The 15,537-nt window shown below is 42.6% G+C and overlaps 1 protein-coding gene and 1 pseudogene across 1 annotated transcript in view; both read right to left on the minus strand.

Moving 5' to 3' along the window:
* Nucleotides 1-12,361, minus strand: part of LOC117620974 (putative leucine-rich repeat receptor-like serine/threonine-protein kinase At2g04300) — a 21,654-nt gene extending 9,293 nt beyond the window's left edge. The window contains 14 exon segments of the mRNA XM_034351232.1: nt 8,120-8,246; nt 8,322-8,542; nt 8,633-8,805; nt 9,053-9,133; nt 9,230-9,301; nt 9,418-9,489; nt 9,585-9,723; nt 9,839-9,898; nt 9,901-9,986; nt 9,988-10,302; nt 10,383-10,782; nt 11,130-11,436; nt 11,478-12,143; nt 12,209-12,361. Coding sequence (XP_034207123.1) covers nt 8,120-8,246; nt 8,322-8,542; nt 8,633-8,805; nt 9,053-9,133; nt 9,230-9,301; nt 9,418-9,489; nt 9,585-9,723; nt 9,839-9,898; nt 9,901-9,986; nt 9,988-10,302; nt 10,383-10,782; nt 11,130-11,436; nt 11,478-12,143; nt 12,209-12,361 — 2,872 coding nt within the window.
* Nucleotides 7,119-8,126, minus strand: LOC117623261 (annotated as a pseudogene).
* Nucleotides 12,362-15,537: the final 3,176 nt, after the last annotated feature.

Below are 15,537 nucleotides of genomic sequence, written 5' to 3' on the forward strand. Positions count from 1 at the left end.
TTTATTTAACATTAATACCTTATTTCTTTGCAGCGAAGAAGAACACCCGAGGGCCGTGTCGTCAGCTGAAAACGGCGAAGGTCACCCGGGTGACCAACAGTCGTATCAGCATCGGATACGACGAGCACCATCGGGCTGCACCTACGGCGGAGTTGCATAGCTCCTTGGCCCACGACATTGGCCACGTCGTGCGGACCCATTGCCCGATGCAATGGAAGTCTTGGAGGTTCATGCCTGACGAGATCAAGGCGGAGGTTCGCGGCCAGTTGTCGGTATGTACCTTACGTTTTCATTATTTGTCTTTAAAATTTTGTATATTTCTATTACTTAACGTATCTAATTAATTGATTGCAGACGAACTATAACTTGGAGGATCTCGGCGAAGAGTCGTTGACGTACGTCAACAGACTCTTCGCTGAGAGGTACAAGCAGTGGAAGAGCGACTTGCACCACCATTTTCAGGCCTATGATGATCCGCAAGTCGCTCTTCAGGAGGGTTGCCCGAAGGAGCTTGAGGGGAGGGAGGATAGTTGGGAGTGGCTCTGCGCTCATTTTCAAGCGCCCGAATTTGCGGTATTTTTTCAACTATATTTGTGTAATTATTACTTATTACTTATTAATGTTTATTTTATTTTTGTATTTCATTATTATTTAATTTTTTTATATTTTAACTAATTCGTTTCATTTTTTGTATAACAGAATAAAGCCCAAGTGAATAAGGGTAATAGGAAGAAGAAGACCCTTCTCCACCATTCCAGCTCCAGACCCTTTTCGTATAGGATGGATGCACGGCGTCGGGTAATAATCACAAAATTTTTATTTCATTTTTAATATCATTTTTATGAATTTATTTTTTTTCATACTAATATTTTTCTTCTCTTGTTCAATTTAGGAGGGGTCCAAGTTCCCAGAGATCGACGTCTTTGGTGACGTTTATGTTCGAACCGGGAATGAGTTGGCCGAGTCCCTTCATGTAAGTATTATTTAATTTTAATTCTTATGTTACGCATTCAATTTATATGCATGTTTTAATTTATATTTTATGTTATGTTCAACAGACGGCGATGGTGGAGAGGAGCCAGTTGGTTCTTCAGGAGTCCGCCTCCCAGCTTCCTCCCGAGACTCCGATCGAGTCTGTGGCTCCTCCACAGGATGCTGGATTTCAGATCTTGGCGGAGACGTTGGATCAGACTCTCGGGAGGAGGCCGGGGACATATTGTCGAGGGATGGGGAATGCCCGGCGGAGGGAACCTAGCCCTCGTTCATCGGCGCGGTCAAGCAGTCAGGTCACTGCTTTGACAGCAGAGGTGGCCACTCTTCGGAGCCAGATGTCAGAGGTGGCCACTCTTCGGAGCCAGATGTCGGTCATTCTGCAGTCCCTCGCACAGTCCGGCATTCCAGTCCCGCATTTTGATGCGCCGACTTCCGAGCCCGTCCATCCCGCGCAGCCCCATCAGACCACTGCCCCGATGAATGCCCAGCCCTCCGAGCCGCATCCTGGCGACGACACGGTTGATTTTGATTCATTATTTGATTAGTGTATTTATTTTCATCATAAACATTTATTTTATTTGTAATACATTTATTTTATTTTATAACAAAATTTTATTCTAATTTATTTTTATTGCAATTTCATTGTTTAATCAATAAAAAAAAAAACCAATTTTATTTAAAATAAAAAATAAAAAAATTACAAAAAATAAAAAAATAAAAAATTATTTTTGCGCGACGGCAAATGTTTCGTCGCGCAAACCCACAGTAACAAAAAAAATAAAAATTCAACTTTTTTATTATTTTTAATTCTTGCGCGACGAATTCCTGCGTCTCGCAAACACGTTTTGCGTGACGAACATGTGCGTCGCACTTCCCCTCACGCGCGACGACAGACGTTTCGTCGCGCAAATATATGAGCGACGAAAACTATCTCATCGCGCGAATGGTTCTGCGGCGAACATCTACGTCTCCCTAACAAGTTTTGCGCGACGCATTTTTTTTTGTCGCGCTATTCGTTTCGTCGCGCAAATATAAGTGCGCCGAATAAATGTTCGTCGCGCAAATTTTATGCGACGAACAGTTGTTTCGTCTCCATACTGTTGGTGCAATGATGGTTTACACGTCGCACATTTTTGCGCGACGAAGGGTTTAATCTCGTCGCGCAAAGGCTTTCTTCACGATCTTCGCGCGACGGATTGTGTGTGACGAATTTTTTGTCGAGCTGTAGTTAGTGCGACTAAATGGGACTTTGCGCGACGTTCTGTTATTCGTCGCGCAAAGGATAAAATGTAGTAGTGGTGCTTGTAACTAAGGGAACCTTAATCATGTGGTGATGTAAAAAAATGCGAAGAGTAAGAAGTATCTATCCTGAAAGAGAATAGACTTCACAGATTGAAAGGGAAAACATTCTGGTGAAACTACTTTGATATTGTTGCAAAAGATTATCAGTGTTAAGAGCATGCTGAGTTTGCCCCTAAGCTTTTTTGCGCATGTCCAGATTGTTTTGTGTTGTTGAATCTGCTTTGAAGCTTTGTTCTTTCTTTGTCGTTAATTAACATGATTCCAGAAAACTTAAAAAATATCAACTCCAGCCAATGAGACAAACCTGAAAGATGCTTGCGTAAGTTTCTATTGTCCATGTATTCATAGATGCGACCTGTATTGGTTCCATCCTTGAAATATCTGACAAGGCTTATCAAGTTTCTGTGATGAACTCTCATTAGAAGATTAACCCGTAAGAAAGAAAATTTGTTATGAGCTTTTTTGAACACTTTTTATATTGCACACCTCTGAAAAGAGTTGGAAGCCTGAAAGAAAAAGGAGTCGCTACCTTCTAATAGCAATTAAAGAGCCAGGATCAAGATGAGGGAATCCACCCGAAAGACTTCCCGAAAAATGGTTGGAAGCCTGAGGATGACGTTGAGTTAGTAACCCTTGATCCTAACCAACCAGACAAAAAAGCGCAGATTGGCTCATGCCTGAACCCAAACGAAAAGGATCGAGATGAGGGAATCCGCCCGGAAGAGTTCCTTGAAAAGGGTTGGAAGCTTGAGAATGACGTTGAGTTAGTACCCCTTGATCCTGACCAGCCAGACAGAAAAGCCTGGATCAGCTCGCGCTTAAGCCCAAACGAGAATGTGGAGCTGACCACCATCCTTCAAAACAACAAGGACATGTTCGAATGGTCGTCATTTGACATGCCTAGCATCAACGCAAACTCTTCATTTTCCATTTTCTTGTTTCGCCACTAGAACAATGTTATCTAGCCACTTTGAGTAGGAGACCTCTTCGATGAAACATGCTAGGAGCTTGTCGATCTGGGCTTCAATGATAGCGACTCGCTTGGAAGCGAAATTGCGTCTCTTCTGCACCACTGGCTTGCTGGGGGGTCGACATGGATCCAGTGGAAAATGATGTTCGGGCCGATGCTAGGCATGTTAGATGGCGACCATGAGAAAATGTCCTTATTGTTCTGGAAGAAGGTGGTCAGCTCCACCTTCTCGTTTTGGGCTTAGGCATGAGCCGATCTACGCTTTTCTGTCTAGCTGGTCAGGATCAAGGGGTACTAACTCAACGTTATCTTTAGGCTTCCAGCCCTTTTCAGGGGAGTCTTCCAGGTGGATTCCCTCGTCTCGATCCTTCTCGTTTGGGTTCAGGTGTGAGCCGATCTACGCTTCTTTGTCTGGCTGGTCAAGATCAAAGGATACTAATTCAACGTCATCCTCAAGCTTCCAACCCTTTCAGGGGAGTCTTCCGGGCGGATTCCCTCATCTTGATCCTAGCTCTTTAATTGCTATTGGAAGGTAGCGACTCTTTTTCCTTTTAGGTTTGCTTGTCCGTCGGGAGCGCGACCTGCCTCATTGGCAGCCTGCATCACGGGTGAGAACTGCAACTGCTTCTCTTCTTAAGCTCTTGGGCTGTGCATCTCCTAGCCATGGCTTGGTTACTGTTGATCTGCCTGATTCCGCCCCCAAGGATTGGGTAGCGAATCTTCTGGTGTAAAGCAGATGTGACGACTTCAATCTTGCTAATCCATGGTTGGCCCAAGATTCCGTTGTAGAGGGGGACCTTATCGATGACCATGATGGTCTACGAGCAAATCACCAGGGGTGAGTGAATGTCAAGATTAATCGTTTCCATAGTGATCGATGTGGCATCATTAAAGTCGGTGAGCGATCTGGCAAGCTTGTTGATCTTAGGCTTTAATCCAATTTGTTGGATTTCAAATAGTTGAAGGATTTTGACTGCGCTGCCCTCGTCCACGTGAACTCGCTCGATTATAGCTTGTTCAATATGGATGCAGATGATAAGGGCGTCATTATGTAGCATATCAAGCCCGTTTAGGTCCTTCATCTGAAAGTCGATGATAGGAGTGTCCTTAATGGATGGATCACTGGTTGTGACTTGAGTGACGAAAGTCGCCTGCTTGATCTTTCTCTTCCGGGCTTAGGCACGATCTAATCTGTGCTTTTCTCTCTGGCTTGTCAGGATTAAGGGGTACTAGCCCAACATCCTCTTCGGGCTTCTATCCTTTTTCATGAGAGACCTCCAAACGAATTCCCTCGGCTTGGTCTTGACTCTTTTATTGCAGTTGGGGAGTAACTATTCCCTTCCCTCTCTGGTCTGCTCGACTATTAGGAACGAGATCTGCTTCTTTCTTTGCCATAATGTGGTCTTCCTCCCAAAGTGTGTAGCGCTCTGTCATCGCAAAGACTTCTGCAAGGGTTGGGCTCAAAGCAATGGTCAACTCACGGTATAGCTCGTGCTCAGCTGGCAAGCCCTTCCTGAAAGTTGAGGATGTGATGATGATGTTAGCCTTTTCAGCCTTGAATCTTTTGAGGTAGTCTCAAAGAGACTCGTCAGGCTTCTTGTGCAGGTTGAATATATGGTTTGACTGTCGTCAGACTTCTTGTGCAGGCTTCTTGTGCTGGTTAACTTCCTCCTCAACTTCCAAGGGCCGATCCCCTTAGTTGTTTTGCTCATGAGGCAGATGAGGAGATTGAGCTTGTGAGGATTCCTCTACGACTTGTCGCCGTGTGTTGGTTCTCGAGCAGGTTGGTGAGCATCGGTCGTTGTATTCGTCACGCAATTGTTCACGAACTCAAGCTTCTTGTGGGCCCAACCTAGAATGGATACTTTCTTGTGGGCCCAAGCGAACGTGGACATTGGACTATGGGCCTAGCCTCTCGTGCACATTGGTCCTTGGACTTAACCTCGAACGGATCGTCGACCGACTCAGAGTACAGCTCGCAGATGTTTGCATCTCGTCAGCGTGATCTCGTTCTTTCCCCTGTCCGTTTGTCTCCGTTTGACTAGCCTAGGATATCTCAAACTACTCGCCGGTATGCTTGTGAGTCCTCCTCTCCTCGTCATGAGATCCAAGGTCAGGGCCTTAATTCAAGTTGATCTGCCTGAGTAGCTGGCCAATTAGATTGTTTTGGTCGCCAAGTGTGATTGCAAATGAGGGAACGAATGGACTTGCTCCAAGTGATGGGAGGTTGTCGGCCTTGGTTGAGAGATCATGCGTCAGGCTGATCGACGACTCTGCCTTTTGCTCTATATATATATACACTAAATTCAAGCAATAAAATATTAATGATTAATATTTATTAAGAATATACACTAAATCAAAATAAATATCAAATGCTAATATTTATTAGGAAAGTGCATTAATTCAGAGTTAAATATTAAATTTTAATATTATAATTGAAAATTGTTTAAATTAGGAAATAAATGAATGAGAGAGAAAGAACGTATCTCTGTGTTTGGAAGTCAGCAATGGGAGAGTTTTGCAGAACCGTTCGAACCCAGGCGTGGAGCTCAGTCGCCGGCCTTGCAACGACGAGGCTGGGCTCTCCAGCAAACCGAAAAACCCGAGTCTCCTGGTCGTGGTGACGACGTCGCGAGCCGATGAGCAGGGCGGCAGCTTCGACGGCTCTGGGCAGTTCCGGCGGAAACGTCCGACGGCGAGTCGGCCATTTCTCCGGGGGCGGGCTGCATCTTTTCTCCGGGTTTGTGCATACCGACCGGAGGGCGGCGAGTTTGCTGGTGTTGGCGGTGACGCAAGGTGACCGGGAAGGCCTCCAACGAAGCTTGGCCGCGACCATCATCTTCTCCAAGGCTTCGTCGGCAAGCTTCCTGTATCGGGTCATAGAGCTTCGCGTCGGCGTCCGCAGCTCAGAGGTCTGCGAGTTCGATGGCATGGCTAGTGCGACCATGCGATGGGCGGAGCCGCCGTCCCAAGGATGGCAGCGTCTGGGCTGGTTTTGTCGCGCTCGCGCGTGCTGGCTCTGGCGCAAACAGTAACCCTGCCAATTTCTTTTAGTTATTTTTAATTTGACAGAGGGAATAAAAAAAAGGCCATGGTGGGTGTCTAGAGAAAATTCCACCGGGGTGTGGTGATTGTTTTCGCTGCGTTTCTAGTGGTGAGGCCTCTCACCATGGTGATTTGAGGGTTTGGAATGAAATCGATGATGGAATCAATTGATGAGGGGGAAAACGGATTTTCTTTGAATTATGAGATAGGAGTACAGGTGGCCAGATCCTTGTGTGTTTATGAGATAGGATTCATGCAGAGTTTTAGATAAAAATTTAGTATTACCTCAAGTTTAGGTGTAGCCATATATTTATAGGAGCCTGGAAGCTAGTATTTTGGAAGAATAATTTCATAGATGGAAATGAATTATTATTTCTCAATTTGGAGAGATCGAAATCCCTAATTATAGAGAATCAAATAATTCATAATTAAATCAATTGACTTCCAATTAAGTTAAATAATTTATAAATTGATTAGCTTAGATATTTTGCTTCCACAATATTTAGGCTGAATACTCCGTTTATTGATATATATAGATTGTATACTTCGATTGAACGATGTCACATGAGGAAATTCTTTTGTGCAAGTTGTTCCCCTGTTGTCTTTGGAAAAGAAAAACAGAAACAGAAACACACAAAAAATGTGATGGCATTGATTTTGACTTTTGAAGTGGCAAAAGAATTCGACACAGATTAAAATATTATAGTATCACGACGCCGTTTTATGATTAAGAAGAAGTACTGATTGATGTGGAAACATTTTCAATTGCCTGAAACAAAATAAGCAGCAAAGGAATTAAGAGGACTAGTTGAGCAAATAAACGGATTCAAATAGAACCGTTCTTCCAATAATTGACCGAGGAGCGAGCCAATTCTGTCGTACTTAGAGCAACCAGTAAGTTTAATTCTTATATATGCAGACATTATCAGCGTGATCTGATATGAAACTTGTATGTGCATGAATGCTTCTTTAACACACAAGATGAAATTTTCCACACCCCATTATTTTTACAGAGAAGTACTACTACCTAGCTAATGGTCTCATCTCAGTGGTGAATTTCAATGACATCAGTTCATTTGAATCGTTTGAATCGGTATCGCGGATCTCCTTGTTTCGAGCCAACTCTGCAGCCAAGCACTCTTTCAGCTCTGTCACTACCTGACTCATGGTTGGCCTTTTGGTGGAACTTGAAGATACACAAGCCAAAGCTACTTCAACAGCTTTCCAGGCAGAGTTGGTATTAAAGTTTCCTTTTAGTCTTGAATCGACAATACTTCTAATGTCCCCTTTCTCAACCATGAAACTAACCCATTGACCAATGTGAATTTTCTCATGTGTCTTTGATAAAGCAGGTCGGCTTGTGATAATCTCCAACAACACAATCCCAAAGCTATACACATCACTTTTCTCATTTAACATGTTTGATAGGTAGTACCTGCAAACCAAACCATGTAACTCAAATCATGTGTTTGCTAGGACATCAATTTATTGTTATGGTTTCTTGATTTGATTGGAGTTTTGCTATACTGACAATAATTTGAATACTATTTGATGAAGTGTAAACTAGAAACCAAAGACTTACTCAGGGTCAAGCTACCCAGGAGTTCCAGCAACACGTGTCCATACATGAGTGCCATCATCAGGTGGCCTACTGTTTATTTCCCTGTATGCTTTTTTGTGCATGGTCAGATTGTTCTGATTGTTGTTGTAGCTGCTTTGAGGCATTGTTCTTTCTCTGTCACTAATTAACCTGATTCCAGAAAAGAAAAAGAAAAAAAAGGAAGATCAATTCCAGCCAATGAATCAAACCTGAAAGATGCTTGTGTAAGTTTCCATTGGCCATGTATTCATAGATGAGCCCTGTATTGGTTCCATCCTTGCAATATCCGACAAGGCTTGTCAAATTTCTGTGATGAACTCTCATGAGAAGATTAACCTGCAAGAAACCAAAATTTTTATTTAGAGCTTATGATTGAGCTCAAGCTTTTTGAACATTTATTATATTACATACCTCTGAATAAAATTCTTGATATCCTTGAATTGATGAAGGTGAAAGCATCTTCACAGCTACTTGAGTATCATCTATGTAGCCATGATAAACTGTTCCAAATCCACCTCTACCAACAATCCTCTCAAAATTATGGGTGATCTCGAGTACCTCAGAGTACGTAAATTGACGTTGTGATGGCTCCAGTGGCCCTTGCTGAATGCTTGGTGTTGAATCAGTTACGTCTGCTGAGATCATTAATCATTAAGAAATAACCGATGCTTGCTTCTTCTGTAATCAAATTTATTCTAGCATTGTTAACAAGTATACGGTACCATGTTTTCTTTTCCTTTTGAGGCGCCACAGTACAGCTGCTACAGTTAATATAAGGATTAAAATTCCTACAACTGACACTATTACTGGAACAACAAAATTGTCCTTCTTCTTCTTCTTCTTCTTATCCTTGCCGCAGGAAATCGGTGCAGTTAGATTTTGATTTTCACAAAAGCTGGAATTAGGATGAATGGTGGTAACATAAGTAAGACTTGACCTTAATGATCAGTGCAGTTACTAACTGAACATGAGCTACACTATTTTCTCTTTCATCAGAAGAATGCATATCTCATGATCATTTATTTTCTACAGAGATTTTTACAATGTTATTTAAGAGAAAATTGGTAGTGCTTATGTGTTAGTGTAAGGTCTACCAAAGTTTCAGGAATGAGTGGATATTGATGGTTTATATGTTCACACACCTTAATGATAGCAAACCATCATTTGATTTTTGAATTAGTCCAGCTGGAACTGAACCTGTGAGCTTGTTTTTCTCCAAGTTTCTGAAAGGTAGAGCAACTATATATACCGAAATACGTATAATAAAGTTATAAAAGAAGAAGCAGTTGGTGCATCAGCTACAGATTCAAATAGCTTACAGGATTTTTAAGTTTGGTAATTGAGACACAAATTCTGGCAGTGGTCCTGTCAAATTGTTGTTTGATAAATCCCTGAAATGGGAAATTACAATTTATTCAAATTTAATTTTTGAAAAAGAAATTTTGGCTTCAATTAGTCACCTTTTTTATTAAGCAGTAAATCATTTGACACAGAAACACACACTTACAGAGTCTGTAGCATTGTGAGATTGAATAAAGAAGGAGCTATTTCCCCAGTTAATCCACTAGAGGACAAGTTCCTTCATTGCATTTTAAACAGATTTACCAAGGCATATAAGTGGGATGTAAATACAAAAAATATAATAAGAAAAGGTAAATTTATCTGAGTACTTACAAGGATATGATTCTAGGGGGCTGATAACCATCATTGCTGCAGTTTAACCCTTCCCACGAGTACTCTTTCGGAGCACATGGATCGCCTTGCCAATTTCTCTTCACTCCATAGGTTAACTTGATGTTTGTGATGGGCTCAACTAATATTTTCAGATGCATAAAGAAATCTCAACTAGGTCAATCATATATTTAGTGGCAGTAATGGGATAGACTGTTACTAGAAATTGGAGATGATGTTTTGGAAATTTTACATACCATCTTCTTGGTTAGTTTCTGCCTGCAATAACTCAAGGACCATATAAATCTCAAGGACCGTGGAAGGGTAGAGTTTCCAACCTGAGAGATTGAAAAGTTTTGCTGTCCTCCACTCAAAGTCACTTTCGTATATACAGTTGTTGTGGTTATACTTAAGAGAAAAAGGTTTTGTAAGGAAGGGCTTCCCATTCCTAGTAATGCTCAACAGTCTAGACTGGTTGGTTGGGAGTTTTTCAACTTCAGCAAAGTGCATGTACACATGATATTGGGTATTTTCATCAGGGGGAATCCACCAAATATCCAAAGTAGTCATATTTTTTGGCACTGCCGCAGAACTCATGACAATGGATGGTGGTTGGTAGGCAGTCTCATTTTTAGGTTCGATGGTAAGCGAGGTGGTTACTTGTGTCCATGCACTGTCATAATAGGGATACCAGAAGCGATCATAAATGTCATCTTTATACCTGAATATAAGATTTCATCTGAATTTACTCAAAGTGATTATTCCAAATTAAATGAGTTCATAACAAAGGAGAAGACAGACCTGTATGTGACATTAGTTATTGTACCAGCATCATACCGCCTGAAGAGTGCTAAGGACCCCATTTGAGTAGGGTAGAGTGTAATATTCAGAGGCCTTAGGTCTATCGCTGATATAAACGGCGTCCCAGAGCCAGTATTGACTAGACAAACTTGTAAATAGCTTTGCATAGGGACATGTATGATCTCCTTGATTGTGTTGTTTGAATATACTGTATCCCACAAGTTAGATCCAAGATGCAGGTCAAACTCTGATGCCTTATTTTGGCCATCATAATCCCCATAAAAGAACGTTGCTCTGATCAAATATTTGGTGCCGCTTGTTACATTTATGGTGTAACAATTCCTTATTCCTTCAGGAAAGTATCTGAGATACCAAACATATTGAGGGTAGAGACCTCTGTCTTGCACCAATAGGAGCTTACTTTTGACAATTTAGAGTCTTTTCCGAAAAGGTGTATCTCTATACATCGAGAATTGCCCATTATATGGACAGAATACAAGTTAATTAGGAAAGAACACAGGCTGATATTCAGCTCTTGAAAAACAGCTCACCTTCCACATATACATGTATCTAATTATAGCTAACCTACCACATATACATGTATCTAATTAATGAAAGAATCTGCTGGCATTTAAATCTGAAGAATCTGCTGGCATTTAAATCTGATTTCCTTTGACATCCCCCCTCAAATTGATGCTGGTAAATCGACAAGCATCAATTTGCTAACGAGGAAATGATGGCGCTGACGTGGCATGGATTTGGTGAAGATATCGGCAATCTGCAGAGTAGTGGAGACATGTGGAAGGGTGATAACCTGATGATCATAGGCTTCTCGGATGGAGTGACAGTCAACCTCGATGTGCTTGGTGCGTTCGCGATAGACGGGGTTGACTGCAATTTGGATGGCACTTGTGTTGTCAGCATGCAGTGGAGTAGGATGAAGTGGACTGAACCCAAGCTCTGTGAGGAGACCACGCAGCCAAATGATCTCGGAGCATGCAGCAGACATGGCGCGATACTCTGCTTCAGTGGATGATTTGGAGACGTGGTCTTGCTTGCATTTCCAAGAGATAAGGGCATCACCAAGAAACATACACCAGCCAGTAGTAGATCTCCTGGTGTCTGGGCAACCAGCCCAATCAGCGTCACTATAGGCCTGAAGCTGAAGAGAAGAACCTGTAGGGAAGAACAAGCCACGACTAGGTGTGCCAAGAATATAGCGAATGATGCGGCGAACTTAGCGAGATGGTGATGCCTCGGGGCTTGCATGAACTTGCTGACAGTGTGAACAGCATAAGAGATGTCTGGTCGGGTGATGGTTAGATAGATAAGACTACCAACCAGCTTCCGATAGGTAGTAGGATCCTCAAGAAGCTCCCCGTCGTCACGTCGATATTTCACATTAAGTTCCATGGGGGTGTCAACGGAAGTAGTGTTGGGGAGGCCGGCTAACTGAACCAGATCTTGACTGTACTTGTGCTGAAGCAAGAAGAGACCATGAGGTTGATGATGGACCTCTAAATCCAAGAAATAAGTGAGCTGACCAAGATCTTTCATGTGGAAAGTAGAATGCAACAAAGTCTGCACTGCAGAGATTGCCTCCAAGTCGGAGCCAGTGATGACAATATCATCCACATAAACAAGAAGAACAACGATACCCATGGATGTCCGTTGTAGAAAAAGAGAGGAGTCACACTGACTCTGAGTGAAAGAAAAACCAAGCAAAGTGGAGCGAAACTTTTCAAACCATACTCGCGGGGCCTGCTTCAAACCATACAAAGAACGTTTCAGTTTGCAAACATCATTATGTGAGGAAGTAGGCAAACATCATTAGGTGAGGAAGTAGGCATACCAGAGGGAAGTTTCAAGTAAACTTCTTCCTTGAGATCACCGTGGAGAAATGCGTTCTTGACATCCATTTGATGTAAGGGCCAGGATTGGGATGCAGCAAGGGCGAGTATGGTGCGGACAGTGGTCATTTTGGCAACTGGTGCGAAGGTCTCATCATAGTCGAGACCATATTCTTTTTTGTTGCCAAGTGCTACTAACCGAGCCTTATAACGGTCTATGGATCCATCAAAATGAAGCTTGACAGAAAACACGAACTTACTGCCAAGGGGTTTCACGGAGGAGGGACATGGAACAACGTCCCAAGTTTGGTTTTCCTCAAGTGCAAGAAGCTCAGTTTCAACCGCTGTCCGCCACACTCATGCTTCATGGCCTGTGTATAAGACGAAGGAAGAGAAATAGAAGACAAGGTGGCAGTGAAGAGGGAAAGAGGAGAGGAACCAAACCTATCTGGTGGTCTACAAACCCGAGTACTCTGTCTGAGGGGGGGAGGTGCAGTTGCTGGAACAGGAGCAGCAGTCGGGGAAGGAACTGGAGGGGGCTGGGGTGGTGCTGGAGGTTGATGGGAAGTTTTGGAGGAGCGTCGGTGATACACGAGGAGAGGATGAGAAGGGACTGGAGCTGGAGAAGAGATATTTAAAACAGGAGCTGCAGAAGAGTTAGTAAACATAGGCAAAACAGAAAATGAAGGAGAAACGGGGTCGTGATGCGTGGGAAAAAAATACTGATTTTCTAGAAAGATTACATTTCTAGAAACTCGAATGCGTCGCAAATGTGGATAGTAGCAAAGAAAACCTTTATGGTGGACTGAATATCCTAGGAAAGCACACTGGATCGATTGAGCCATGAGTTTTGTGCGTTCATGTGCAGGAAGATGAACATAACAGATACAACCAAATGTACGAAGGTTGGAATAAGATGGAGGGCGACCAAATAACTTGGTGAAAGGAGAGTTGTGGTGCAATGTGGGAGAAGGCAACCTGTTGATGAGATGGACAGCAGTGGAGAGAGCTTCACACCAAAAACGAGAGGGCGTATATGACTCTAACAGGAGAGTGCGAACAACATCAAGAAGGTGACGGTTCTTCCTTTCAGCCACCCCATTTTGTTGAGGTGTTGAAGGGCAAGACCGTTGAGAGATGATGCCATGAGTCTGTAGGAAATCCTGAAACAAATGAGACATATACTCACCCCCATTGTCAGAACGAAGGATTTTGATATGGGCCGAAAATTGGGTCTGAATATATGCATGAAAAATCTTAAAAACAGAAAAGACTTCATCTTTAGAATGTAGAAAATATATCCATGTGAAACGGCTATAGTCGTCAATAAAAGTGACGAAGTATTTGTAATTAGCATGAGAAGTGACTGGTGCCATACCCCACACATCACTATGTATCAAATCAAAAGGTTGGACCACATGGGGTGTGTGAATAGGAAGTGGCAGAGTCTTACTTTTGCCAAGTCTGCAAGAATTGCAATCAAATTGAACAGCACTAAGAGATGGTGATTCTTTATTCCCAAGAAAACCAGATTTCAGTAAATCATGAAGTACAGTAGAGTTTGGATGTCCGAGACGTTTATGCCACGCTCGGTAATCAACATGAGCAGAATTACAAGAGACAAAGGGTGAAAAAGAAAACAAAGGAAATTGAAGAGGAAAAAGACGTCCCACTTTAGGCCCCCTCGTGATCATCCTCCCTGACTGTTGATCCTGCACAACACAACCAGATTTAGAGAATTCCACTTTGCAATCATTATCAACCAACTGACCGACAGACACAAGATTGGTGGTAAGACCAGGAGATACAAAGACATCAGTGAGAGAGGAAGAAACATCACCAGTGGCCGTGATAGGTAAATGATTGCCATCAGCAGTATGAATTTTGAGATTTCCAAAATATTTGTTTACATTGGTAAGAGAATCAGCATTGTTTGTCATATGATGGGAAGCCCCGGAATCAAAGTACCAAGGAGATGATGTAGAGAAGGGTTTACCTGAGAGTCCTAAAGCTGAAAATGCAGAAATGATCATTTGTTGAATCATGTCAGGGGTCACAGGTTGAACAAGAGCACTTTGTGTCAGCGGTACTGCAGTCACAGAACTTCCAGCACTAGAAGAGCCAACGGAGACAGTATATGCGGTCTCTGATTTCTTGGGGGGTCGAGTAGGACATTCCTTGATGATATGGCCATCCTTTTTACAGTAGTTGCAGAATTTTCGGGGACAATTTGCAGCATAATGACCAAATCCCTTGCAACAAAAACACTGAACAGTGCTCATATCCCTGCCTCGTGGCTTACCTTGTGCTGCATAGGCCACAGGAACATATGTAGACCGTCGTTGTTCCATGGTGGTTTGAGTGAGAAGGCGTTGTTCCTCGCGAAGGAGATCATTGAGGCATGTATCCAAGGAGGGGACAGATTCTCGGTTCATAAGATTGGATCTGGTGCCTTCAAATTCAGGTCTCAATTTCATTAGAAATTGATCCCTCTGGGTAGTTTCATGGACAGATTGAACAGAACTAAGACCTTCGGATGGTAAGTCAGCATAAACTATATCAGTGTATTCACCCCAAAGATTAGTGAATCTAGAGTAAAAATCAGAGATAGAAAGGCTATCCTGTTGGAAAGCGGCCAATTCATGTTCAAGCTGGAACCGACGAGCAGTGTTTCGTTGACTATAGATCTTCTTCAGGTAAGTCCACATCTGAGCTGCAGTCTGAGATGATCGAAGGTTCAAGATGATATTAGGTTCGACAGATCCTAAAATCCATGTCATAACTTGAGCGTCCTTGACTTCCCACTTGGCGTGCTGGTCTTTGTCTTTGTTTTTGTCAGGAGCTGGGTTACTTCCATCAACATGTCCCCACGCCTCCTTACCTTTGACGAAAATCCCAAAGTGAAACGCCCAAGCAGAGTAGTTCTTGCCATTGAAACGAATCAAAGAAACCTCAGACTTATCCGAAGACATGATGTCAAGAGAACTTGATCAAGAATAACCGAGACTAAGAGACTTGAGAGCAAGAGATAACTGAGACTAAGAGACTTGGGAGCGAGAGAGATAATTCAGAGCTATAGCTCTGATACCATGACAATTTAGAGTCTTTTCCGAAAAAGGTGTATCTCTATACATCGAGAATTGCCCATTATATGGACAGAATACAAGTTAATTAGGAAAGAACACAGGCTGATATTCAGCCCCTGAAAAACAGCTCACCTTCCACATATACATGTATCTAATTATAGCTAACCTACCACATATTATAGCTAACCTACCACATATACATGTATCTAATTAATGAAA

The sequence above is a fragment of the Prunus dulcis genome, chromosome 3 (genome assembly GCF_902201215.1).
Source record: "Prunus dulcis chromosome 3, ALMONDv2, whole genome shotgun sequence".
NCBI classification, from domain to species: Eukaryota; Viridiplantae; Streptophyta; class Magnoliopsida; order Rosales; family Rosaceae; genus Prunus; species Prunus dulcis.